At 44.3% G+C, this 27,794-nt stretch overlaps 1 protein-coding gene across 3 annotated transcripts in view; it reads left to right on the plus strand.

The window, feature by feature from the left end:
- AIRIM (AFG2 interacting ribosome maturation factor) overlaps positions 1-15,191 on the plus strand; it is a 36,221-nt gene extending 21,030 nt beyond the window's left edge. For all 3 annotated transcript variants that reach the window (XM_088462087.1, XM_088462020.1, XM_088462140.1), the window contains 4 exons: positions 3,400-3,672; positions 6,334-6,513; positions 13,982-14,103; positions 15,010-15,191. In XM_088462087.1, the coding sequence (XP_088318213.1) occupies positions 3,401-3,672; positions 6,334-6,513; positions 13,982-14,103; positions 15,010-15,050 (615 nt within the window). In that variant the 5' untranslated portion in view covers position 3,400 and the 3' untranslated portion in view covers positions 15,051-15,191. The remainder of the gene's footprint in view (positions 1-3,399; positions 3,673-6,333; positions 6,514-13,981; positions 14,104-15,009) is intronic.
- Positions 15,192-27,794: the final 12,603 nt, after the last annotated feature.

Raw genomic sequence — 27,794 nt, forward strand, 5'->3', positions numbered from 1 at the left:
TAAAGAAACTCCAGAAATGCTGTGCCAAGTGTGTTGAACTTGGGTGAATATGTGGAATAGTCTGTAAGATTCATGGCTCTAGCCCATTTCCTTATTGGTGAGGCTGATCACTTTTCAGCATCCCCTCGTAAATATAGATCTCACATAATAAAATATTTGGATACAATACAGTCAACATATTTTATTCACCATTATTTCTTATTATTTACTTGCAATTATCGTAATGCAGCAGCATCACGCCTCCTGCATGCATTACTTATCCGAACTGCGAGAACATCAGCCAGCTAAGTGACCCATGTGGTCACGCAAGCTGGCCGCCGCAGATGTGAGAAAGAGGCCAGGAAATCTGTCAGCTGACTGAGACCCTGGTCTGTACCCTCTCTCTTAACGGCGGCGATAAGCCTTTCTTTCGGGAATCGGAGGCAGTCGCCCGCCCACAAACGGCAGTGGACTGTTAATCACATACGCAGTATGGGTCAGATTCCCGAAACTATTGATTGGAAACCAATGATGGTTTACATCATAGATGGCCATCAGTGAAATCTACATAGGCCTATCATAATATAAAACTTAGTGGAACTTGCCAATATATTGCAAACCTATTGTGAATAATTGAAACTTTTATGTCTTCACAAGTATAAAAATATTAGATGGGACCTTTAACTACACTGATCTCAGATTAAACATATACATATACTTATGAAAGCATTGTTCTTGTTAGAATGACCCTAATTTATTCTCGTATTTTAGAATTTACCAACAACATTTTCGCATTTATAATACACACTATATATAAATCCAACACATCTGGTAGCATATAACTACTACTCACTGAATATATTGACAACACTCATGTGCATTATTGATAAAGGATTCTGTATGAATCACCGCCTGACCTAAGGCCGGCGGATGAAATACCTGGACCAGGAGCAGGAGCGGGTTTCAGGTAAGTGTTTTATTTTTTATTTTTATTACGTCTCTACTGCGGGGGGCGTGGGGGGGAAGGTGGATTACTACTGGGGGCACCACAAGGGGGGGGCTACTACTGGGGGCACTACAAGGGGGGGGCTACTACTGGGAGCACTACAGGGGGGGCTACTAATGGGGGCACTACAAGGGGGGACTACTACTGGGGGCACTACAAGGGGAGGCTACTACTGGGAGCACTACAGGGGGGGGATACTACTGGGGGCACTACAGGGGGGGGATACTACTGGGGGCACTACAGGGGGGGAATACTACTGGGGGCACTACAGGGGGGGCTACTACTGGGGGCACTACAGGTGGGGGCTACTACTGGGGGCACTACAGGGGGGGCTACTACTGGGGGCACTACAAGGGGAGATTACTACTGGGGGCACTACAGGGGGGGAATACTACTGGGGGCACTACAGGGGGGGGCTACTACTGGGGGCACTACAAGGGGAGATTACTGGGGGCACGACAAGAGGGGGGACTACTATTAGGGGCACTACAAGGGGGGGCCACTACCGGGGGCACTGTAAAAGGCACTGCATAGGGGGTACCACTACTGGGGGCACTGCATAGGAGGACTACTACTGGGGGCACTATATAAGGGGAATACTACTGGGGGCACAAGGGGCACTGCACAGGGGGGACCACTACCGGTGGCACTGTAAAAGGGGTACTGCATAGGGGGGCGGCAAAAAATATACTCGCTTACCAAAAAATTTAGGCTAGGGCCAGCCCTGACTACATCCCATGATAAATAACTGAGTTTCATTTTACGTATGATGTAAATGCAAAGAAATCAGGCAGAACATCTATATGGCAAAAAAAATTGAGCTATAAATCTTCCTAATGTTTAGGTGTCTACCAGGACAAGGCTTATTGACCGTTAACCTAGTGCATTGGTCACCTGTCTTATGCATCTTACTGTATATCCAATTCGGACAAAGATCTGTGATCATAATTTGGATACTCTCCTATAAGAGAAGTTATCTGTCTAGGCTTGAGAATATTTATTGCAGTGTTGCTACGTAACTGATCATATAAAGAATACACATGAAGGGCTCACAGTCTTGAGGATTTTTTTTCTTAATTTTTCTCTTTTTCTCAATCACACATCACAGTCCCTAACTATTTTAATATTTTACTGCTTTGATATCAATGTATTGTATTGTATTGTATTTTTACATTCATAATAAGTTATAGTTTAACCTTTTAGTGCACCACATCTAGACATTCCTTTTTTTCCTTTTCTTCCAAATATATTGAGCTTCTTTTTGTGTTTTGATTGTACAGCATGTGGCAAAAAAGTTGATTGATTTGATACCTTTTATAAGAGGCCTGAATACAGAAATATGTAGAAGTGCCACAAACCTGTACAGTAGGTCTCATATATCTCCTTCAAAGTATTATTAGTCCACATACAGTTTAAAAAAAAAAAAAAAAAAACGTTGATCTATACAGTTTCCCATATCCAAAATTCAAGGGACCAGGGGTATTTTGGATAAGGGAATATTCCATTATCATAATGAAATATCTTGGGAGTGGGACCCAAATATACACAAAGAATGCATTTGTGTGTTATATACACCTTATACACACAGCCTGCAGGTAATTTTATACAATATTTGCAATAATTTTGTGGCTCAAGCAAAGTTTGTGTACAGAAATAAAAATTAATTTGTTTCATATACACCTTACACACACAGCCTGTAGGTAATTGTATACAATATTTGTAATAATTTGTGCCTTAGACAAAGTTTGTGTACATTGAACTATTAAAAATCAACGGTTTCATTATCTCAGTCATGCCAAAATAATTCTGTATTTCGGAATATTTGGATATGGGAGACTCCACCTGTATTTACATTTTTCTTACATTACCTAGATCTATTTAAGAAGCAGAGGTGTCACTGGGTCTGGTGACACCCGGTGCGCACTGTAAATCCTCCCAGCAGCGCACACTTCTGTCGAAAAGGGGAATACCCAGTGTTTATTATTGTATTGCTCTTAAGCCGCTTACACACTGGCCGATATTGTGAACGATTGAACAATAATGATATTGTTATTGTTCATTCGTTCACAGTATCCTCCAGTGTGTATGCAAGATATCGTTAATGATGCGCTCTCTCGTGGATCGTTAACAATATCTTTTATTGCCTGAACACGCAGGCCAATCTGACGATATCGTCAGTTTGTGCATGTTCAGGAATGCTGCCGGTGACGTCACTGAACGATATCGTTAACGATATTGTTCAGTGTATAGGCTCAAGGTCGTTAACGGCATTGAGCCCAGCAAACACTTAACGATATCGTTCATGGAGCGAATCGTTAAGTGTGTATGCCCCTTTACAATACCTGTTGCTGCTTTTAGATGTAGAATATTAAGCACTGATATTCAATTGTAACATTTGTTTGCTTCCATTCCAGCATGTCAGAAGTTGCTGCACTCCTCTCTGTCCAGCAGTCCCTTAGACAGTGCTTTGATGTTATAGAACAGCAGCTGGAGGAATGGAAACTTGCCCTAATGGAGTGTGATCCCTTAATAAGCACATTGAGTAACCTGGCTGAGCAATTGCAGGCCTGCCATAAAGTTACTTTCACTCAGACGCCTCTCAGTAGTTTCACTGATCTACAAGATCGACTCCTTTATAAGCTTAAGGCAGCAATGGATCTGACCTTGGAAAAGCTAAATGATAAAATGTAAGTTTGGACTTCCATAAAATTCTTAAGTATTTGTGCATATTGCATTATATTTAGTGTGTATTTATTATAGTAAGTGCTCATAAAAGCACATCTTACAATCTATATTCACAAGCCTTTGCTTTGTATTTATGCTGAGGCTTCCAGTGATTTTTTTGCATTAATTTAATGATTTAATATGTTCTACATGTAGAGGCAGGATAAATAAAATTAACACCTATGACAAAATAAAAACTTGTTACACAAACAGTTGTTGTTGCAATATATGATCTTTTAGCTGCATGCAGTAATTTAAATATATAGGGTGGGATATGTCAATGGAACATCTTACACAAATTATTTTTTTTGCAATTTAATTGATAGTTCTTAATTACCTTATCAGCTACAGATAAACAAGGTCAATATAGTGCTGTACAAACAATGTGTACTCGCCAAAGAAATACACATGTAAATGAACGCATCAGCAACAATATTCACAAACAGCGCTCACTGTTATGTCCTTATGTAAGAGTCCTGCAAAAATAAATAGATGGATAGATAATTCACTTGAGCCTTCTTCTTCCTTTAGTCCTCCTTTATGTCTCTATTGTTTTTCCTTGTCAAAATTACTTACAAGAGGAGAGAAAAAACCTTCTTAGGGTAATAACGTAAGCACTTAGGTTCCTCAGTGTCTCACTCCTTTTTAGGAATTGGAAAGTGGAAATAAGTTGTACCACAGCCTCTAGAATCAGAGAAGTGATAGTCCCCAAACCTGAAGGAACCACCTCTATACCACCTCTATTTTGGATGATCTTATAAATGCAACCAACCCCACTTTAGGTGTAGTTTTTACAGTGTACACACTTGTTTCTTTGCTTATCACAATGCCTCTTTTATGCTGTCGATCTGATACAGGATTCCCTTTCCAAAAGTAGGCTTAAAATCGTGGGTAACAAAAAAAGTAACGCGCATCTAGCATAATACGTTCTTACATGTTAAAATTGTAAATTTTAATGGATACACTCACATATAAAATACAGTAATACTCCATACAACACTCCAATAAAAATGAATTCAGGTGAGTTGGCCGCCTACCAGACAAAGAAGAGAGTCACTCATATCACAGTCCCTTAATGGAAATAATGCCTGGGAATTCTATTCAGTGTCTGTGAGATTTATTAGATGGTCAAAATTTTTGTTAGGTTTAGGTCCTTCAACCTGTTGACCTTTCACCTACTATTTTCAGATTAAAAAAAGCCTTTTTCAGGGTATATTAGTCGGTTTAACATAGTGTATAAATATCCATTGCACAGCTGATCACCCTCTATCTCCAGTGGATGTGCAGAATTGGAATGCATGTTGCAAGAGAGAGTGTCCCAGTGCATACCCAAAAAACTGGAGGCTCCCAGACTTTCCGGAAGAGTAGGTAAGTATGGGGTAAATGGTAGGTGAGTGGATAGATAAAAAGACAAGTAATGCAAGAAATGGGCACAACAGTAAAAAGATAGAATAGATGGAGATAAAGATGAGTTGGGAGATGGGGGTCATTAAGACCTACACATTGGGAGATGGGGAAAGTACCTCAGCCACCCAGCCAACTAAGGGAACTTGGGGGAGGAGCCGAGGTGTACAGAAAGTGCTCACAATGGAGGAGGACTCTTAAGCACAGGTCAGGGGGCGCAGCATGTGCACACTATGTGCTCCAACTCCTGCTGCTGGTGGGTAGTAGGCTGGTATGCAGGCAGCTGTGGTTGCAGAATTTGGGCACACCCACTGATATCCCCGTCACTGCTGCGCCAGCATATACCGAAATCACACTGTCTCTGCAGGTGGGCCTGCCCACACCACACACCCTGTTAGAGGCACCTTTGTGTCTCTGACTAGTGATCGCACACACTGCCCACCGGCGGTTCATTTGGCAGAGTATACTGATTTAAACATAGGCCAGTGGTGGTTGGCAGACAACCCGAAGCAGGCGCCGTAATGCCTTGACAGTTATCTGGCCATGATTACGCTGAACACACCCTGACATATTATAGGTTGATATTTTAAATACACCAATGTGTGAGGTGACTGGCAATTTTAGCTTTCATTGGGACAATTAAAAATTGGTGTGTTTTCCACCCCGCCACCTCCCCCCCCCCCCCCCCCTCCCATCACACACAGAAACTGTTACAGTGGAATCGGCCGAGCAAAGCAGAGTTCCCGACAGTGCTGGAAATCCCGATCGTCGATAGGTAAGTATTGACTAACCTAACCCTCCTTAGGGGTGCCTAACCCTAACCTCCCCCCCAAGTGTCTAACCCTAATCCCCCCTCTAAGTGCCTAATCCCCCCCCCCCCCCTTTCCCGCTGCCTAAACCTAACCCTCCCCCCGCGGCTGTCCGCTCGCGGCGCCCGGCGTCTAGGAAATGTCAGGCGTCTACATCTTGCCGGCTTCCCGATTGTATACCGTTACAGTTAAGTGTAGCTCTTTAACTCATTTAAATAAAGAAAACATAGTATTTTTAAATTATGGAATTAATGTATAATGTATATTTTACTATATTCATTCCACCACAGCAGAATTCAGTGAAAAAAACTCACAGGAGATAAATTGTATCAATAATTGATTTAGTCAAATGGTTTTGTAAATAATTTTTTGGAAACGTAATATGATTGTGCTTTTCCTTTATCATTGCAGGTATATACTCCAAAAAGTGAGAGACTCTGTGAGTCATAAGGTGGGATCAGTCCTCTATGTTTATGAAGTAAATGCAGAGAAACTTAGTCTTGAGGCCACTCTTCAGCGCTCTTCTCTAAGTCCTTCTATAGCTGACATGTTAGAGTGGTTGCAAGACATTGAAAAATATTACAGAAACCAGTATCCTTTTTAAAGTAGCTTGTGTTGAGTTTCCTGGAGCTGGCAAAATGAGGCCACACATATCGCTACCACCCTATTGAAACGCTATAGTTAGCTTTTTCATGGCCGCCAAAGCATTGTGCGGTGCTGGGGGGATGGGGGGGTGCATGGCATGTGACATCTTGGGGCCTGTGGTTACATCACTCTTGCACTTCTGGGCCCCCAATAGAGTCCCAGGTGCGTTGTTCCCGCACCTCTATGTGTCACTGAGCTCATGGGAAGCGTGTTTGGTTTAAGTTTTTTTTTTAATCAAAATTGTGCAAGCTCTTTTAAAAATAAGGGGTACCCTCAAGCTCTCATTGATGTTCTAAACAATTGGCTCCAAGAGCACATATTATCAGTTCCTGGACAATCTGTGGACTGAAACTCCTGAACAGCTTAGGTATGCAGTAGTTTGTCTGGAAATGCAATTTTAGAAAATGTGCTGAATCTAAATGGGAATTATGTATTTAAGCTCCCCAGTATACTCATATTATGTAAATAAAATATTGATACGTGTTAACATTATTTTTATTGAGATAACGTTCCCTGAATCACTCTTATTAACCACTTAATAAATATTTCTTACTTTATTTCCAAATAGATTACAACAAAAAATAATATACCATAATGTACCACAAGAACTGCTTCATTCATAGATCTTCTGCACGATGACAGTGAATGAATATACTGTACTTGACAAGCCTTCACCATTTAGTCAATCACATGCTGTTTCCCGCGTAAACCTCTTGAGATTGACTGGTGTATGGGAAAATACTTGTAATATGTAGAGCATCAAAGGCTTGACCATGTTAATTCAGTTCACTGTCACATATTGTTGGGTGCTCCTAGTTACGTTGTACATTATACTGTTTTATTTTATTGTGCCCACAGCTCAGTGGTGTTGGGTAGAACTCCCATATCTCGATTGTGGGGGGGGGGGGGGGTTGTGTATGTCATCACTTTCCTTCCAGTAGAGGTGCCAGTCGCTCCAGCCTGTCTAGGCTAGGGCTGCTTTCCACTTTAACAGGGGACCCATGCCCATTATTTCTCTTTTAGTTTGTTTTAGCTCAAGCTATCAAGCATTTTGGTTGGTTGTGGATTTGAAGGGAGGGCACATTGACCATTCTTATTTATTATAGTATTTTTGGGGAGTAGCAGGGAATCGTTTCTTTTGAATAAATCAGTTTTGTCTGTCAAAAGTCCCCCAGCAGCTAATTCGGTTATTGGAGTGATGTTATGTTAACACTGGTCAAATTGGAAAACATGTACAGTACAGTGCAACTCTATAAAATTGTAACATATCAGTTGTCTTTAATATTTGCCACATTTGTAGGTTGTCTTTTAACTAACAATTTGGTGATTGCAGGGTTTTTTACAAATTTCTAGTGATTTTTGAGGAGAGGTTTATAGGTCAATGCGCCTTTCTAAATCATTTAGAAATTTATGTTTCTACTTCAGGGTCCATAGGGTATCCACATGATACCTTGGGGTATAGGTGTGACGTCAGTCATCGGGCACCATAGAGTTAAGCTTTCAGCCTCCCAGGATGCACTAGGGTCCCCCTCCTATACCCCGCCCCCGACCCAAGGCACCTCAGTTTGGTGCCCAGCCGGAGTCGGGTGCACCTGTTGGAGTGGGGGCTAAGGAGCCCCTGAAGTTTTCTACATGCAGCTGTGGCTGCACATCTGGAAGTACAGCATGGACAGTCAGTCCTGATGTCCATGCTGTCTTCCCTACACCCCCGCCGGTACCAGAACGCCGGTACCGATCCGGGGATGCTGGTGAGTATCTAGGGTCACAGCTAGCGGTGACCCCAGATGTTCCGGACCATGGCCGGAATCAAGGGGGACAGCAAGGTAAGCGGCGGGGTTCCGCGGTGGGTCCCCGCTGTTACATGGTCCAGAGTCCCCAGGCAGGGGGCTCCCTGGGGACTGGCAGCAGCGTGGAGCCAGGTATGTAACCTGCGCTTCCACTACCCCCCTGGGACAGCGGACCGCAGCAGAGCGGTAGCGCTGCGGCGTCCCGGGGGTTAAATGCATGCCAGCAGCCGGCGCCTCCCTCGCTGCACACAGCCCTCTCTGCAACACGCCGACTGGCCCTGTGGCAGCGCTCCTCCCCCAGGCCAGCCTCCTCTCTGCTCCTCGGCGGCCATCTTCAAGAACGCGTGGTGAACGCTGCTGGAAGTCTGGACGGAGGCATCGTGGTCTGGGTCCCCCCGCATACCTCTCCTCCGCTGTGGTCAGGTCTGTGTATGCAGCGCTGTGTCCTACCAGGCTCTGTGTCTGTGTAGTTGATTATCAGCACTGGTTAGTGCAGGAATTGAGTTTCTTTGCATTGTATGTGACTGTGCCAGCGCTGCTGCCTGTACTTTCCATTTCTGACTGTCAGCCTTATTACTGTCCCTGTTCTTTCTGCCAATGCCCTTGCGGTGCGGTGCTGCAGGGTGGTCTCTCGCCTTTTTAAAAACAATTGGTGAGAGGGGTCACATACTTTATACCATGATGTCTGAAAGTGACTTTCCTCTCCGGCTACAGTGTACTACGTGTAAAGTGCCTTTAGCGGAGGGGGAGGGTAGCGAGGAGGGCCTCTGCCGGCAGTGTTTGTCGTTGGCGCGGCCTATTACGGTTACAGCACCGGTACAGGAGCCGCCCTGGGCTTGTTTCGCTCAGGCACTTACAACCTTAGTGGGCCAGTTAGCTCCGCAGCCCGCGTTTACGCAGATGGGTTTGTCCCAGCAGTCAGTGGTGTCATCACCCATGCAGGGTTTCCCTAGACAATTGGTGGTACCGCGCAGTCTCCCTATTTCCCCTCTCCCGGTTTCTCAGGAGCCGGCGTGGGTTAACTCCCTGACGAGTTCTGTACAGCACTTGTCGGATGTGTTGCAAGGGGAGTCTGTGATGCGGCCACATAAACGGCCGGTGGCGTCTCTGTCGGCTCCTTATGAGGATGACAAAGGGACGTCTGATGATGGGGAGATTCTGGATCCCTACGATCAGGAACCTCTCCATACAAAGGACGCAGACGCTAGGTCCAAGGTGTATATTCCTGGACTTATTCGGGCAGTCCGCACAGCCTTGGTGATTGAGGACGAAGTTTCCCCAGCGGCTAAATCCAAGTATGCCTTTTTTAAGGATGTGAAGGGTGACGCCACAGTCTTTCCTCTTTCGGGTCAGTTGGTGGACCATTTAGAGGAGGCGTGGAAACAGCCTGGCAAGCGATACCAGCCGCAGAGGCGTCTGGCGGTGGCTTATCCGTTCGCGGATAATTATTTTGCTAAGGTGGATTCTCATGTGACACGTCTTGTCCGTAGTGCCACGTTACCAATGCCATCCATGTCCTCCCTTAAGGATGCTACGGAGCGCAAGGTGGAGATCTGCCTGAAGTCCGCTTATTCCCTTGCGGGGGGGCAGCGCGGCCGGCTATGGCCATTTGCTGGGTTGCCAGAGATATGGAGCGCTTGGTGGATTCGTTGGAGGCGTCCTTCGATTCCGACTGTCTGGCTGAGCAGGCGGAGTTGATTGGTAATCTCCGTGATTCGGCCACTTATATCAACGAGGCGGCCTTAGACATTAGTACCCTGGTGTCTCGAATTTCTTCAGCAGCGGTGGCTGCTCGTTGCACCTTGTGGTTGCGATCCTGGAAGGCGGACGCTGATTCCAAAAAGGGTTTGGAGGCGTTGCCCTTTAACGGAGAAGTTCTCTTCGGTCCAGATCTGGACAAGATTGTAGCCACACTGGCGGCAGCCAAATCGGCATGTCTCCCGTCGGCCGCTGTCCCTTCTGGTTCAGGACCATCGTCCTTTCGGTCTTATAGGGCCCAGGGCAGGCCCAAACCACAGTCTTTTCCCCGACAGGCTGGTCCCAAGAAATCGGCCAAGCCCCGGAAGCAGGCCTGCAGTACCAGACGTCCGGCCCCTAAACCAGGTGACAAGCCTGCGGCCTGATGGTCCGGGCCTCCCTTTGGGGGATCCCAAAGTGGGAGGCCGCCTGCTGCAGTTCGCCCGGTGTTGGTCGGTCACCGCGACAGACAATTGGGTTCTCGAGGTGGTCTCCCACGGGTATGCCCTCTCTTTCAGGCACAGACCCCCAGCTCGATTTTTCACCACGGGTCTACCATCAGACCGGAACAAGGCCACGGAGCTGCGGAAGGTCTTGCACACTATGCTCCAGGCTGGAGTTATAGTGCCTGTTCCATTCTCCCAGAGGGGCCATGGTTTCTATTCCAATCTCTTTTTGGTGCAGAAACCCAATGGGTCGTATCGTTCGATTCTCAACCTCAAAGCTCTCAACAAGTCTTTGCGGGTGCCGAAGTTTCGGATGGAGACCCTACGGTCCATCATTCTGGCGCTGGAACCTGGGGACTACATGGTGTCATTGGACATACAGGACGCTTACCTGCATGTCCCTATTCTTTTGTGTCATCAACAGTTCCTCAGGTTTGCAATCCACAGCGACCACTTTCAGTTTCGGGCGTTGCCTTTTGGCCTGGCGACAGCACCGCGTGTGTTCACCAAGGTGATGGCGGTCATGGCGGCTTCTCTGCGGCTGCAGGGAGTCCACATGTTGCCGTACTTGGACGACCTTTTATTAGTGGCAGGATCTCCGGAGCTCCTTCTGCACCACTTGGACCTGACCATTGCGCTACTGCAACGGCACGGCTGGTTAATAAACTGGCAGAAGTCCACTCTAATCCCGTCTCGACGGATTCTGCACCTCGGAGCCTTATTGGACTCGGGACAGCAAAGGATCTTTGTGACGGGGGAAAAGATCTCTGCTTTACAGTCGAAGGTGCGCAGTTGTCTGCACAGCCGCCGGGTGTCTCTCCACTCGACGATGAGGTTACTGGGCTCCATGGTGTCGGTGTTCGACATGGTGGAATATGCCCAGTTTCACTCCAAACCTCTGCAGCATCTGATCCTGTCCAAGTGGAACGGGCTGCTTCAGTCTCTAAAATCCCAGACGATAGTGCTCACCCCGGAGGTTCGACTGTCCCTTGCCTGGTGGTTGCAGACGACCCATCTCAACAAGGGACGTCCGTTCTGGGTACCAAATTGGGTCCTGTTGACAACGGACTCCAGTCTTCGGGGCTGGGGAGCAGTTTCGGGTCCACACTTGTTCCAGGGCAGGTGGACTCCGGCAGAAGCGGAGCTTCCAATAAATATCTTGGAACTCCGAGCGGTCTTCAATGCCCTCCAGCAGGCACATCGGGGTCTCCAGGGTCGACCAGTGCAGGTCCAGTCGGACAACACTACCACCGTGGCCTACATAAACCGGCAAGGAGGAACCCGAAGTCGGGCGGCTCTCGTAGAGGTGTCTCGGATCCTGGTATGGGCGGAGCACAATCTTCCGGCCATATCAGCTGTCTTCATCCCGGGAGTGCTAAATTGGGAGGCGGACTTTCTCAGTCGCCACGACGTTCATCCAGGGGAATGGTCCCTGCACCCGGACGTTTTTCAACTTCTGGTGGACAAGTGGGGTCTTCCAGAGATCGACCTCATGGCGTCCCGGCACAACAACAAGTTGCCGGTGTATGGGTCTCGCACAAGAGACGAAAAGGCGTCTCTGGTGGATGCTCTGTCCTTCCGGTGGACGTTCCGGTTCGCTTACCTGTTTCCTCCGGTTTCTCTTCCACGAGTAATCCGGAAATTCAAACAGGAAGGAGGGACGCTCCTGTTGATAGCTCCCGCGTGGCCCAGAAGGCACTGGTTCTCAGACCTTCAGGGTCTGTCCGTGGACAGTCCTCTGCGGTTGCCGCTACGACCGGACCTTCTGTCGCAGGGTCCTTGTCTTCACCCGGACCTGACTCGGCTGTCTTTGACGGCGTGGCTGTTGAGACAGCCATGTTAAGGTCCAGGGGGTTTTCCAGCTCTGTAGTTCGTACCATGTTACGAGCTCGGAAACAGTCTTCCGCGAGGATATATCATCGCGTGTGGCATACGTTCTTCCAGTGGTGTCGACCGAGAGGTTATGCACCGCGGGAGTTTCGTCTGTCTCAGATACTCGCCTTCCTACAAGCGGGACTAGATCATGGGCTTCGCCTTGCTTCTTTGAAGGTACAGGTTTCGGCCCTGTCTGTCTGGTTTCACCGTAGGATTGCTACAATCCCGGATGTGCGCACCTTTATGCAAGGTGTTCTCCGCATTCAGCCACCCTTTGTTCCACCTGTGGCGCCTTGGGATTTGGCTGTGGTCCTGAGGGCTCTCCAGGGACCGCCGTTTGAACCACTGGGCTCAGTGGATCTTAAATGGCTAACAGCTAAGACTGTTTTCCTTCTGGCCATAGCTTCGGCCAGACGTGTTTCTGACTTAGGGGCTCTTTCTTGTAGACCCCCTTTCTTGATTTTTCATGGGAACAGGGCAGTGCTCCGCACTCGTCCTGAATTTCTTCCCAAAGTTGTTTCCCAGTTTCATGTTAACGAGGAAATAGTTGTTCCGGCCTTTAACTCACCTGGCCTTTCAGTGAGTGAGGCCACTTTGGATGTTGTGCGGGCCTTAAGGACTTATGTTGACCGCACTTCTTCGTTTAGGAAGTCGGACGCCTTGTTTGTCCTCTATGGCTTCCGTAAAAAGGGTTGGCCTGCTTCAAAGCAAACTTTGGCAGCCTGGATCCGTATGGCTATTTCTGAAGCTTATCTTCATGAAGGTCTGCCGCTTACTCCTTCTCTGAAGGCTCATTCCACTAGGTCTGTGGGTTCTTCGTGGGCAGCTCGACGTGGTGCCTCTGCAGTCCAAATCTACAAGGCTGCTACGTGGTCCTCTGTCCATACCTTCGTGAGGTATTACAGGTTTGACACCTTCGCCTCTCAGGATGCTTCCTTCGGGCGGCGGATTCTCCTTTCAGCACAGGAGCGTCCCCACCCTTAAAGGATACTGCTTTGGGACATCCCCAAGGTATCCTGTGGATACCCTATGGACCCTGAAGTAGAAAATATGAGATATGGTAAGAACTTACCCTTGTTATCTCTATTTCTACGAAGTCCATAGGGTTCCACAGGACTCCCGCCCTGTCGCACCTGTGCTGCAGATGGGCTTTGCTCTGGTCACCGGTTTTTCCGTCTCCCTCTGGTGAGAATGTGATTCTTCTGTGTATCCAGATCTTCTTTCTCTCTCTTCCTTCTGCTCCTCCGGCCTATGGCTTGGTACAAAACTGAAGTGCCTTGGCTCGGGGGCGGGGTATAGGAGGGGGACCCTAGTGCATCCTGGGAGGCTGAAAGCTTAACTCTATGGTGCCCGATGACTGACGTCGCACCTATACCCCAAGGTATCCTGTGGAACCCTATGGACTTCGTAGAAATAGAGATAACAAGGGTAAGTTCTTACCATATCTCATATTTTTTATTTAGTATTTTGGGTAAATTACTTCTAATGAACTATGTATATAATGCTTTTTTAAAATTTTATATGTGAAACTTTTGTACTTTAAAGACAATTTCCTAAGCCTACAGTTAGATATCTGCAGCGGAGGCTTCTTTTGCAGTTACGCAATAATTGTTTGACAGAAATAAAGAGTTTGCCTCATTCTTGGGGAAAGTTGGAAGATAAATCATCCTCTAAGCAACAGTTTATACAAGGTATCGAACAAATCACTTAATTGCACCAAAATTTTTTTGTCCGTACAGCAGTTTAGCAATATGTGAGACATGCAGGAGATTCTACTTATCATTTATCTAGTACCTTCTAGAAGATAATAGCTTCAATCTGGTTGCTATGGGCAACATCTCCACTTAAAAAATAAAACAGCACTTTAGTAAATATACCCCTAGGAACCCCCCATGGAAATATACCCCTAGGAATCTGGGCCTGACACAGGATGAGCAATATGTCAGTTTGTGTAGCGTAAATTGCGTGATTTCTTTCATGCATATGCTGCCTTACAGATTTGTTTGATACGGCCACTTCTCCCTGCTTGCAACTAGATAGGTGGGGTTTGGGTCCAAGCAATTGAAAAAAACACATGTATGGCCTGGAACAAGACCCATATATGCATGAGAGTCATATTTGTGAGTAATCAATGGCAGGTGCAAATGCACTGATGATGATGATAGTGGTGCTTTTGTGTGGATGTTTTATCACATAGTTTGCTTGTTTTTTGTCTCTATATTTGTTTCTACTGTATTAGATATGGTTAAAAACGTGCGTATAAATATATGGCTGGCATAAACTGGGTGCATATGATGCTGATGCAGAGCCTTAAACCTCTTTATGTGTGTAAACGTAATTCTGCCAATTTACAATCAAGTTTGCATCAGCTGTTAGGCCCTTAAAATCAAATACTCTAGCACACCAGTTGTTGACAATCCAATAATGGATTTATCTAACACCATTAGGATACCAATTAGAATAATAAGATCCTAGGAGGGGCTTCATCATGAGAGTCTCTTTTTTTCTTCACTACTTGTCTAAACCTTTCTGTGTTTTTATGATGACTGAATAAATATTAAGATCATAACTATTGTCTATTCTGTTTTCCCTTACAGATACATTGCTAAATGTATCTTTTTTTCGTGAAGCTACTTGATACAATTGACTTCCTTTCAACACTTTCTGAGTCCGGACAGTCATGGATATCTATTGTTTGTTCTGTGAAGTATTTTTACACCTGAAAAAGAACAGCAAATAAATACAGTTTCACGTGTGCTATGTGCCACCTTGACACAGACTTGAAAGGCTGGACATCTTTCTTAATTTTGGGGGGTTTATCAGAATATTTGTTTTTCACTTTTTAAGTGTGAAGTGTATATTTGTTTTTCTATTAATTACTTTGAAGAGAATCATACTTTAATATCATTAACTGTACCTTCAGTGGCCAATCACAAGTTTCAAAAGCTAGGCGCACAATATTGCAAGTGGTTTTAAAATGTGTCTGGAACAAGATATGGGTGCAAGAGCACTTTTCTATATCAAGAATGTATATTTAATTATAAATAAAAATAACATACATATACATTTTTACATAAAGGATTGTGTCCTGTAGTACTGCTCACAGAAAACTCTCCATCCTTGCTACTGGATGCCAGGGCCGTAACTAGGTTGGTGCGACCTGTGCCATGGCACAGGGCACCGCAGGACAGGGGGCGCTGTTCGGGCCTGTCAATTTTCTGTTTACAATCATTCTCACTTGTAGCTTCCTCTTATTTTATCCCCAGCATCTCCTAGCCACCCCTATCTCTTCCCTGGCCATTCCCCATGAGGCCATGCACTTTTTTTGGGTGCTTTTGAAAAATAGGGTGGGCGCAATTCTGGCACAGGGCACCAAAGAGTCTAGTTACGGCTCCGCTGGATGATGCAGGGCAATGAACAATGTTGTAGAAAGGACTCTTGCATAAAGTTGTATCTCACTGAATGCTAGAAGGTGATCTTATAGTTTTAGTGCAGTGTTTGGTGCAGAAACATATTTTTGTGATTTTTACTGAACATGTAGCCAGCATATATAAGCTTAGAATTAAGGGCTTCAATGTTTCTTTGCCAACCACATGGTATGCCAATAGAGTTACTCAGTACTGCTCACCTTCAGCTTTAGAGGTCAGTATACATCATGGGAGCACAAATAAGGCTTCACGTTGAGTCTCCCATATCCAAAATGCTTGGGACCAGGGGTATTTTGGATATCGGAATATTCCGTATTTTGGAATATTTGCATACCATATTGAGATATCTTGGGAAATGGACCCAAATCTAAACACAGAATGCATTTATGTTTTATATACACCTTATACACACAGCCTGCAGGTAATTTTATACAATATTTGCAATAATTTTGTGGCTCAAACAAAATTTGTGTACATACATGAAATTCATTTTTGTTTCATATACACCTTATACACAGAGCCTGAAGGTAATTTTATACTATATTTGTAATAATTTTGTGCCTTAAATAAAGTTTGTGTACTTGAACCATCAAAAAGCAAAGGTTTCACTATCTCAGTCATGATAAAAAAAATTCTGTATTTTGGAAGATTTGGATATGGGAGACTCGACCTGTACTACATTATGAAAAGGAAAACTGGCCTGGCTTTAAAGATACCATAGACTGCATAGACTGTAAATCGATTGTTTTTTGTCTGTATTATTATTTTGGAAACAGGCTAATATATGAACTCGAAAAATGGGTGTGTTGTGTTGTCACACAGGTTACATACAGTATAACGTGGTGGACATTCCTTAAAACATGCATACTTTTGACTGTAATTTCGCCATGATTGTTATTGGTCGTCACACTGACTATCCATATTCAGTTGTTATGGTTTTTTATGGGGTTTTTTATTTCTGAGATATCGCAAGATTGTTACCAATATTTTTATTAGTGTTAACATTTATACAGTATGACGCCAGCAGACTCTACAGTGAGATCAAAATAAGAAAAGAGGGTGCAGGAAGAGTATAGAGATGATTGTTGCCCATGGAAGAGGGTAACATTTCATATCACATACAGTATTTTTAATCTTGTAAGTAAGAAGCAAGATCTTTAGCAGTAATGGTGATCAGAGGGCTTGTCTTGGGAAAAAATGTAAATGTACGGAAGAACTGTCTTCTGAGACTTGTATGACGAAAGGTTTATTTAAAATAAAAAAATGTCTAGGGGGGAATTCAATTGCCCATGATTATTTCATATGGTAAAAACTGGGGGGGGGGGGGGAGTAATTCAAGTTACCACACTAAAAATTTGCCAGTAACTGGCAAAAACACAAAGGGTCCGGGATAAGTTCCCAGATCCATGTGTTTTCATGATCGCGACCGCCCAAAAATGGCACTCATCGGGGGTTTTGTTTCACCTGACTTCGGGCAGGTGAAAAAAAATCCCAGATGGTGCCGGCTTCCTGTCAGCAGCCCCAGTTTTCGAAATGTGCCCGAGAGAGCCGGTGCACCTGGGGCTGTCTCCAGCCCTTTCATTAATATTTCTGATTTTAATTTATTTTCTTAATTTTTTTCTTTTTTACTGAGGACAGGCAGACTGCTTTCTGTGTGTTCTGCTTCTCAACCTTGCCGCACAGCAACGTGCACTTCTCTGCACACTTTTGTTCGGCTTTACAGATTTGATATCTTTGCGGCCTTTGATTCCAGTCTTGGCCGCATGGTGTTGCAGGTTTCTCAGCACTTTCCCCCCCTGGGAGGGAAAAGCTTTTGGGATGTCCCCAGTGTCTTGAGCTCCAGTGTCCCCCCTAGTGGATAAAGGAGAAAACAGGATTTTGGGACTTACCAGTAAATCCATTTCTCTGATTCCACAGAGGACACTGGAATCCGGCGCTGCTTACCAGCTCTAGAGTTTTCCCATTGGATTTGTTTCTGCTCCAGTTCTGTTGCAGTTTGTATGTTGTTTGTTGGTGTGACTTACTGCGTTGCCTGCAGTGTGTTGTTCTGTTTCTACGGCAAGCTGTTCCTTTGGAAATGTTCTCCTTCTTATGTCTGTTCTCCGTCTCCCCTCGGGCTCAGTTTCTTAAATGGGGCTGATGGGATATAGAGGGGGAGGAGCCTGTCACACTTTTAGATTATTTAAAGTGCCAGGCTCTACTCCACCACCGTCTATATCCAGTGTCCCCTGTGGAGCTGAGCAACCTGGCAGTCAGAATGGACTGCATAAACTACCTTTTTACAACACAGACTCTCACAATCTGGACATTCCAAATACAGGTTCAGTTGAAGTTTTTTTTTTTTTTTTTTTTTGCTTGCCATGGTTGATATTGTATTTAGAGCTGTGAAGAAAGAGCAGCTAGAGCCATTTGGCCAATGTATGTTATGGTGTAGTATTGCCAGATCAACCAGAAGAAAGGAGAAAAAAAAAAAAACATTGTCGAAAGATCGGATGTTGAATATTAATGAAACTGATATTTCTGAGAAGGCTAGGGCAAGATAAGAGTGCAAAGAGTTTTAAGAGGTGGAAGTGATTGTGTAGGTGATAGTGTGATGCTTTGAGATATGGTACTAAAGTATTTAAGAATCAAGATCACGGTAGTCGCCAACACAATGAGTAGATTAGTTTTTCACTGCAAGAGATAGAGGAGTTTAGAGACAGTAGTGTATAGCCAACTGGGGTCATGATGATGATGTTCCAAAAACAAATAATGTGTTTGAGATTGGTCAGGTTCATAAATTCCTGTGACGCTGTAATGCTGGCCATACAACAGTACAACCAGCATAAGATGAGATTCATTTTACAATTTCCCTTGAACTCCTCGGCAGCTCCCTGGCAGTCCCAACCGCACTTTGGACACACGATGTACATACGATCTCGCGATACGATCGATAGTGCGCCTACTGAAAAACGAATCATCATTCTTCAAAATGTCACTGAAATGACGCCGGTCGAACGCACGATGCATCGCATGCTCAAATACACGGCACAATCTGCATACGATTATGATAGTTAATATGGGCTGCACATCTGATCATACGATACGTTTTAAGAGCAGCAGTAGCGCGCATCAGATCATATCCTACCTAAATACAACATGATTTCAACACAATTCATCGTACAACGCGTCTAAAATCGGGCTATCGGCCCAAAATCGCACTAGTGTATGGCCAGTATAAGCCTAATCTTATTGTCTCTTTTCCTTTCGAACTGCCCTCGTTTGACGTTTAACCTTGGTGAATCCAATGGCCTTTAATTGTTTTGGCTCTTTCATTTTTACCATGATATCAGATATCCATTTTCTTGTCTTCAAGGTGATACACTGTAAACCCTCCAGAGGTATACTTACCATTTTCTTAAAATTGGCAGAATTTGCACAAATGCTTGTGTATGTGCACTCAAAATTAGTCTGCAATATCAGTTAGCATCAACTATCCGTGATTAGCAAAGCATGCTCCTACAAGTCCGACTCCTCTAGTCGGACTTGTACAAACTTTTGCCCAAATACTGCCATTTTGGCTGGAACATCAGTCATGACGTCTCTCCCACCATGCCGAGCGGGACGGGAGCAGTGGACAGTGGCGGCATGCGCAAGAGTGGGGATTCCGGTAAGTAAATTATGTGTTGTGTGTGTCTTATGTGTAAAAGGTACTACTGCTGGTGGCACTGTATATTGGGAACTGCATAGGGGGTACTATATATTGGGCATTACTGGAGGCACTGTATAAGGGGCACTATATATTGGGCACTGCATAAGGCGGACAGCGTCGGCAGGAGCGGGGATTCCGGTAAGTAAACTATGTGTTGTGTGTGTATTATGTGTAAAAGGCACTACTGCTTGTGGCACTATATAAGGGGCACTATATTTTGGGCATTACTGGGGGCACTGTGTAAGGGGTACTACTGGGGCACTGAAAAAGGGACACTACTGGAGGCACTGTATAAGGGGCACTGCATAAGTGGCACTACTGGTGGCACTGTATAAGGGGCACTATATATTGGGCACTGCATAAGGGGCACTACTGGTGGCACTGTATAAGGGGCACTATATATTGGACACTGCATAAGGGGCAGTACTGGGTGCATTGCATAATGTGCACTACAACAAGGCATTGCATAAAGGGCACTACTGCAGGGGGCATTGCACAAGGGAGACTGCTACTCTGGGCATTGCATGAGGGGCACTACTACAGTGGGCATTGCATGAGGGGCACTACTACTGGGGCATTGCATAAGGGTCACTATTACCAGGGGCATTAAAGTGTATATGGATTGGAAAGGAATATTCCCAGAGTGACGAGAAACAGTGGTGTGTCATGTTGACACGTCCCCATTTTTCAGTGGTCCCGCCCCTTGTGCCATGTGACTATGCCCACTTTTTCAGCGCACGCACATGGGTGGAGGGGAGGGGGGGCATTTTTCATCTTTCCCTGGGCGCCAAATACCCTAGTTACGCCACTGCCCGCAGCCTAAAACTACCCCTCCCCCTGCAGCTTAAACCTACCCCCCCCAGCTGCCTAACCCTATCCCTACCTCCCCCTCCGTAGCCTAACCCTCCCCCTAGTGCCTAACCCCAATACTGGCCGGCACCGTGATTCTGACCGGTGTCGGGATTCCGGCGGCGACATTCTGAGCGCTGGTATCCCGACCGCTGGGATCATAACTACATCCCATGTAAATGATATCAGCCATACTGCCAAATAGATATTTTTCTCCCCTCCTATTATGACCTGCTCTTAATCTACAGTAATTATTGATTAAAATGAGATCTCTGTGCAAATGCAGCTTAAACCCTTGCACATTCTTTGCTGCTTGTCTGTTGTTTTGATGTCTTGTTTGTATACTGAACTTTTGTTCAAGTATTACTGTCTAGCAATGACATATTGGTTTTATTTAATATTTAGGACTTTGACATGTCACATTCTGGTCAAATATAAGACCAGTTAGTGTTTTTTTTTTATTTGAGCTGTTAGTGTTAATTGATTGTAGTTTAACCTGACAATGGTCTGTGCTGCTTTGTATTACTATAACAATATTAGCCAACAGATCTAAACAAGGGACTTAAACGGCAACAAAAGTGCAATTGACAAACTGTCCACCAGATGTTGCTATTGCTTTGGTTTACTACCGCCATTTCTGCTGTTTTTGGTTCAGTTGTGTTTTCAATAAATACCTGAAAAACTATTTTGTAATCTTAAAAGGTCTTATTTTTATGTGGTGCAGAAAATTACAAGGTTTATTCACACAGCTATAGAGTTGTTCTTCAGAGATATTTGCAGATACTTGTAAAGGGGCCTATCCATTTGCCGACTTTCTGCACGATGCGACCAAAACCAGGAGGTTTTGGTGGGAATGTGCAGAAAGTGTGCAAGTGGATAGCCGGCAAGGACCAGCGATGCGCGTGCACACTGGGTCCTTGCCGACCCCGACTATCGAACATGCCGGTCAACCTGACGACGGTCATCATGTTCGGCATGTTAATAGATAGGGAGGTTGGGCTCCTGCACTGAAGACGTCTTTCAATGCGGTGCCCGCACCTCAGTGACATGAAAGTCTGAATGCTGGACGTTCAGACTTTCATGTTGTTAAATGGATAGGCCCCTTAAGACTTATCTGTGTATTTATTAAATTACTGTTAACCCTATTGATGCTAAAAGATTAGCTAGTTAACATGACAAGTTTTCAGACTTCCAATACAGCAGACTATTTATTGGCTATTAGTAAACATACTGTACATAGGCCCTGATTCAGAGCCGGACGCAAGTGGCTGCTCGTTCGCTCCGAGCGATGTTTGCCCAACTGCGCATGCGTACGGATAGTAATACGCATGCGCGAACCACTCAGTGCGGCCGAAATTCATGTGCTCGCAAAATAGCGAATGCCTGATAATTTGAGTGACAGAAAGAGGCGTATGTGGGTGGTAACAGGGGAAGGTGCTTGAAAACGGGGAGTGGAGATCCGATCGCAGGCGTGCTTAAAGGTCAAAACGGGCGTTTTATGGGTGTGCATATTTAAAACAGCAGCGTCATTGACCACGTCACTGGGTTCTTTTATAGCCAGAACTGCTCGCAAAATTGTGGTAGCAAAAAACAACCACAAGAATAGCGAGCAGTTCATACCCTGGTCGATGTACTCGATTAATCTAATAAATAGTGGACATGACGTAGGATGAGAGCGGCCAGGGGGCGTATTTTTCAAAAAAACGAACGCATGTTTTGTTCGCTCGTTCAGACCTAGAGGCGTGAACAGACCGCAAACAGCGAACGGTTCATTTGAATAGCCACCCCTTGTTTTAGAACGAACGACCGCAAATAGCGAGTGGCTCTGAATGAGGGCCATAGTGCCAAGATCACTGTACAGCAGAATAAAAAGGACCTCCTACCCCTCTGAAAGCAGTTATTACATTTTTGCTGGGTACACACTAAACAATGTGTACCCAGTACGTGACGTGCGATGGGTTCCAGCAGCGTCAAGTGCGTATGCACTTGCCAATGCCGGGAGCGACACGACAATATCACCCTTGCTTGCAGGTCCGACGGGTGATGCCGCTGACTATACGCAGAAGCGTGCACTGCCCGATGTGGACTGTTTGGTGTGTACCTGCTTATTGGTAAAAGTATACAGCTAAAGGGTGATTCTCTGTGTGACGCACAGGACATTTACATGCATTCCAGTTTGTGAACTGTTTCTATACCACAATTTTTCTTTTTTAGTGTCCAAGTCTTAAATACTTTCTTGGTAGAAAATATACACAAGAAAACATTTCACTACAGTAAACAGCTCCTTCTGGAATTTTTAAAAACTCTGCGTGATGCACGGAACTCAGAGAAATAACATCGACCTTGGTATTTTCATTCACTTTGCTCTTCTGTTCAAGTTTTAAACCTTACGGATAATTTATAAACATGCAATTAGTTAGTCCTAGAGACCCTCAACCCTAAAGCTGGGGACACACCTATACAATCATCGGCCCGATCACTCGATATTGGATGATCGGGCCAACGGTCATATAGGTGCAGGGCCGGATTAAGGTCTGTGGTGGCCCCTGGGCAACAAACATGTGGGGGCCCCTATTAAATGTGGACAAACGGGATATGCGCAATGGGGACCTCATGCAGACCCCACAGTAGTGGTTCCCCTTATGCAGTGCCCACAGTAGTGGTGCTCTTTATGCAGTGCCCCAAGGAGTGGTTCTCCTTATGCAGTGCCCCCTGTGCAATACCCCCATTAGTAGTGCCCCCAGTAGTCATGCCCCCAGTAGTAATGCCCCCTGTTGTAGTGCCCCAGTAGTAATGCCCCTTGTGCCCCCAATAGTAATGGTCCCTGTAGTAGAGCCCCAGTAGTAATGCCCCAAGTAGTAATGTCCCCCGAGTTATGCCCCCATTAGTAGTGCTCCCAATAGTAATGCCCCCCAGTAGTCATGCCCACTGTGGTAGTGCCCCCAATGGTAATGCCCCCTCTAGTAGTGCCCCCAGAACTAATGCCCCTCGAGTATTGCTCCCAGTAGTAGTTCCGCTTGTATAAATGCTCCCCAAGTGTTGCCCCAAGTAGTAGTACCCCCCGTATAAATGCCCCAGTAGTAATACCCTCTGTATAAATACCCCCAGTAGTAATGCCCCCCGAGTATTACCCCCAGTACTAGTGCCCTCTGTAGTAATGCCCCCAGTACCAGTACCCTCTGTAGTAAAGCCACTTGCAGAAAATAAAATCTAATACCTTGAGTCCCGCTGCCGTCCAGTCTGCTCGGCTGCTCCAGCTCCTATGCACTATGGGAGAGACGTCATGACGTCTCTCCCATAGTGCACTGCGGGAGCCGGAAGCCGGAGCTCCAGCCTCCGGCTACGATGGCCGCTGCGGGGAGGGAGCCGGGCGTCCGCTGGATATAAATTCTCAGCGGGCGCCCGGCAAATAGAGCCTCCTTGCGGCGCCGGACCAGAGGAGGCGGTACTGGTTCCGGCTCTTTACGTTTGGGGGCCTTTTATGTGTTGGAGCCCAGGGACGACCGCCCCTGTTGCCCCCCCCATTAAACCGGCCCTGTATAGGTGTGTATGTAGTAACGTTGCTTGTGCATTGGCCGATAAATGGTCGGGATCCAGATATCGCATCTTATGGGCTGTATAATATTTGTTGTCCCAACCTCCCGATCCCTTAGAAGCTTGTACAGGCTGAGCAATGTCTGTACAGTGTGTACAGGGCTCACAGGCAGCTGTTTGGGTCAAGCATTTACCAGATCAGCAGAGCTTTACCCTGGGGGTTGCTATGTGAATACTTTCAGGAACTGTATAGTAACTGCTTGTGGTATGATGCAGATAGTATGGTTTTGTAACATTTTCCACTTGAGTATTTTCAACTTATTTCATGAGGTCCTCACAAATCTTTTTAGATTACAGTGTTGAGATGGTAACTAATATCAGTTAACACTTCCCCTTTAATAGGACTAGTTATAGTAGTATACAACACTAAGTGCCTGATTCATTACTGATTGCAACTGCGATTACGCAAGCAGACGGCCGATTGTTGCGTTCTGCGTATGTATCGCAGTGTGCGAAGGTCTCGCTGTGATCGGACTGTGACTACGCAGACCCATCGCAGAGTGATTGACCGTTAGTGACCATTTTGGGGGGGTGGTGGTCAGGGAAACGCAGGTGTCAGCGTATTTGAACGCCGTTGCAGGGGCGTGCATAAATTAGCCACTGTGATGCTATACACAGCTTGGGCTCTCATTGTGTGCGCTGAGGTTAGCAATTTCTGAGTAAGGTCAGACCTTGTGAAAGTGTGCGTGAGGCTCCGATGGTACTCAATGTTACCGATGTTTTTGCAGATTTGCATGGTATTACGGATGTGTGTATGGGGATGTGGACGTCCTTATGTTGTCCTATGACGGCATAGCGGACAGACATTAGCATATTTTCACAGCTCAACTGCAGCTGCGATCCGTAATGAATCAGGCCCTAAGACTAGCCACTTAAATATTGATCTGGTTGTCCAATTAAGCACTTTGTGATCAAACGTGCCTGACTTATAAAACAATTAATACTGATTTGACTGCTAAAAATTAAAATCTGGTCAGCCAGTGATGTTGTCATCCATACTGTCAAACAATATTTCTGCTTCTTTCTTTGTGATTCAATTGTTTGGCCCAAATGATTACATGTGGAAGTTGTATCTGTGCGCAGCCAAATGAACCACAGATCTGGTCATTGCTGTACAGTATGTAGATTAACGTTTAGGTAAGCTTTAAACAAAACATCACACGAGTGCACTTGAACACTCTTATATGTAAATGATATCAGCCATACTGCCAAACAGATATTTTCCTTCCCTCCTCTTGTGACCTGCTCTTAATCTAATTACTGACAAAAATGAGATCTCTGTGCAGATGCAGCTAAAACCCTTGTACATTCTTTGCTGCTTGTCTGTTGTTTGGATGTCTTGTTTGCATTCTGAAGTGTTGTATTACTGTCTAGCAATTACATATTGGTTTTATTTACTATTTAAAATAGCAGATCCCTGGTTTATATTTAACATGGTGTCAGGCTGCCTACCTAGTGCCTGAATTATTGAGTACCTGATCACAACCATATTGTTATCATATTGCCAGTATCATGGGACGGTCAATCTCTTCTTTAACATAGTGTTTGGCCAGTAGATGACGAATTACAACCATGGTCCCTGATTCACAGAAAAGGCGATTTACATGCTGTGAGACTCACAGGATAACACATTTCAGGCTGATCGTTAACTTAATGCCAGGCTCACAGGACAGCATATCACTGGTTGATTTTTATCAGCTTGTTTGCACTTCTTTCTCCAGCAACAGTTTAATGATGTGATTTTGAAAGAACTTTTAATGTGATGAAATGCCTCAGGAATGCAATCTACAGCCTGCACTATTACTAGACTCATAAATCATAACTTCTGTTTTCACACAGTTTTCCCAAATCATACACTCAGCACCCATTTATATGTAGAAGATTTTACACATTCGACGGATAATGTTTTTTTATGGCTCTGCCAATAGAGCAGTACCATTGATGATGAAATATATGATTTATACGTCAGCAGGCCACTAACATAAAATTTTTTAAATAATAATTGCTTAACATAAATATATAGCACAGGTTTTCCTGTTTTGTTTGGCAAAGTTGCAGCAGTATTTGTATTGTATTATTTGATCACCTCTTATTACTATTTGTCTTACTGAATTTTGGATGCTACCCAAGATTCACTTGATAAGCCATTCCCTATGTATAAAAAACAACTTATTTCTTGAAAATCTCATAGACTATCTTTAAAGATGTAAAACACAACATGTTTTGAGTCCATATATTGGTATGACATTAACTTATGTAAATGTATCAACTGAAAAAGGTGAGCATCCACAATATTGTAAAACTACTGTAATTATCTTATATCATATTATTTTATTGCCTGAGCCATAAATAAGTTCCTTCTCTGTACCCACTGGAAGTGCTGTGCTACCTGATACTACTCTGAGTGGGTGGGTTTCTATGGGCCATACCTCCACATCTGTTCACCTGCACTTTAGTAAATATACCCCATAGTCTCATGACTATCATATTATTTTTGCTAAATACTTTACTAAAATCATGTTACATTTAATTCTTTTTTTTTATATAAAAAGAAAACTAAATTCACAACATTCCTGTATGTATAAAAGTTCATTTAATAATGCATATCTAATACATTTGCCAACTAACATAATTTAAAGCTATAAAAAAAAATTCATATGATCTAATTAATTAATGGAAATTCAAATGTTATGTTTCATACTGTATATTTCTTTTCAGAAAGAAAATAATTTTAATCTAGCAAAAAAGCATTTACAGCTATATAACTATTGATTAAATATAGCCTTCAGAGCACTTTATTATCAAACACATTCAAATATAAACTGGGGCTCTTTAATGTTAACTGCTTAGGGAATTACTAATTAAAAATTGCATATTTTCATTAAAAGCCTCTTGTTTAAAGAAGACTGTGATGAAGTGAGTGTGAACTTGGGTGCCTTGGCTGGCATTTTATTTCTTTTGATTTATAAAATGTTTCTTGACAAGAATTACTTCCAGACATTAAAATACAGTTGTCTGTCTAGAGCTCTAACAGGTCTTTGTGGTTGTCCACTAACATCAGAAAAAAAGTAATATATATTAAAGGGAAACTGTAATGAAACATTAAACATTTAAACAATAGTTGTTGTTTTTTTTTTTTTAGAATTGAATGAAGGATCATTAAACTATTACAGTAATACCAAATATTTTAACAAGAAGGAAGCACCAGAAATATTGTAATGAATGAAGACAGGGTTTAAAGTAAATGGTTGGCCCTTGCCGTACTCTATAGAGCTCATTTTATACTCATTTTTCAAAACGAGAGAAGAGGGGTTAGAGAAGTGAGAGTGTGGGGGGTAAATGTTTTGAATTAAGTGAGGGGCAGGGGAGGGAAGAACCAATCCAGCAGAGGTCACCACTCAACACTATAATTATAAACCGCCTTTTAGATTTAGTTGTTTATTTACTAAACGGTGGCTTTTCAGTGTGACCTATTATCAGTGTTTTTGCCCACAGAATATGAAATTGGTAAATTTTACTCAATATGTATATGGTAATTATGGCTGCCTAGCATGGATCAATGTAGGATTGTGATAATATGAAATCAGTGGCACTGTATATTGCCGTCAGTAGCGATACCCGTAGGTGGAAGCATCATGAGTAGTGACTATTTATGATGCAGATCTTGCGAGACATGAACATCACTCCAAGAATACTGTAGTTCAGACAAAGTCTCACCCATTAAGCAACTTCTACCTGTGTAGCACGGTCCATGAATTGTCCAACTATTGTATGTTTTTTTTTATTTTATTTTAATGAGATTCTTACATAATTTTTAAAT

The sequence above is a fragment of the Taudactylus pleione genome, unplaced genomic scaffold (assembly GCF_031769625.1).
Source record: "Taudactylus pleione unplaced genomic scaffold, aTauple2 ptg000007l, whole genome shotgun sequence".
NCBI lineage: Eukaryota > Metazoa > Chordata > Amphibia > Anura > Myobatrachidae > Taudactylus > Taudactylus pleione.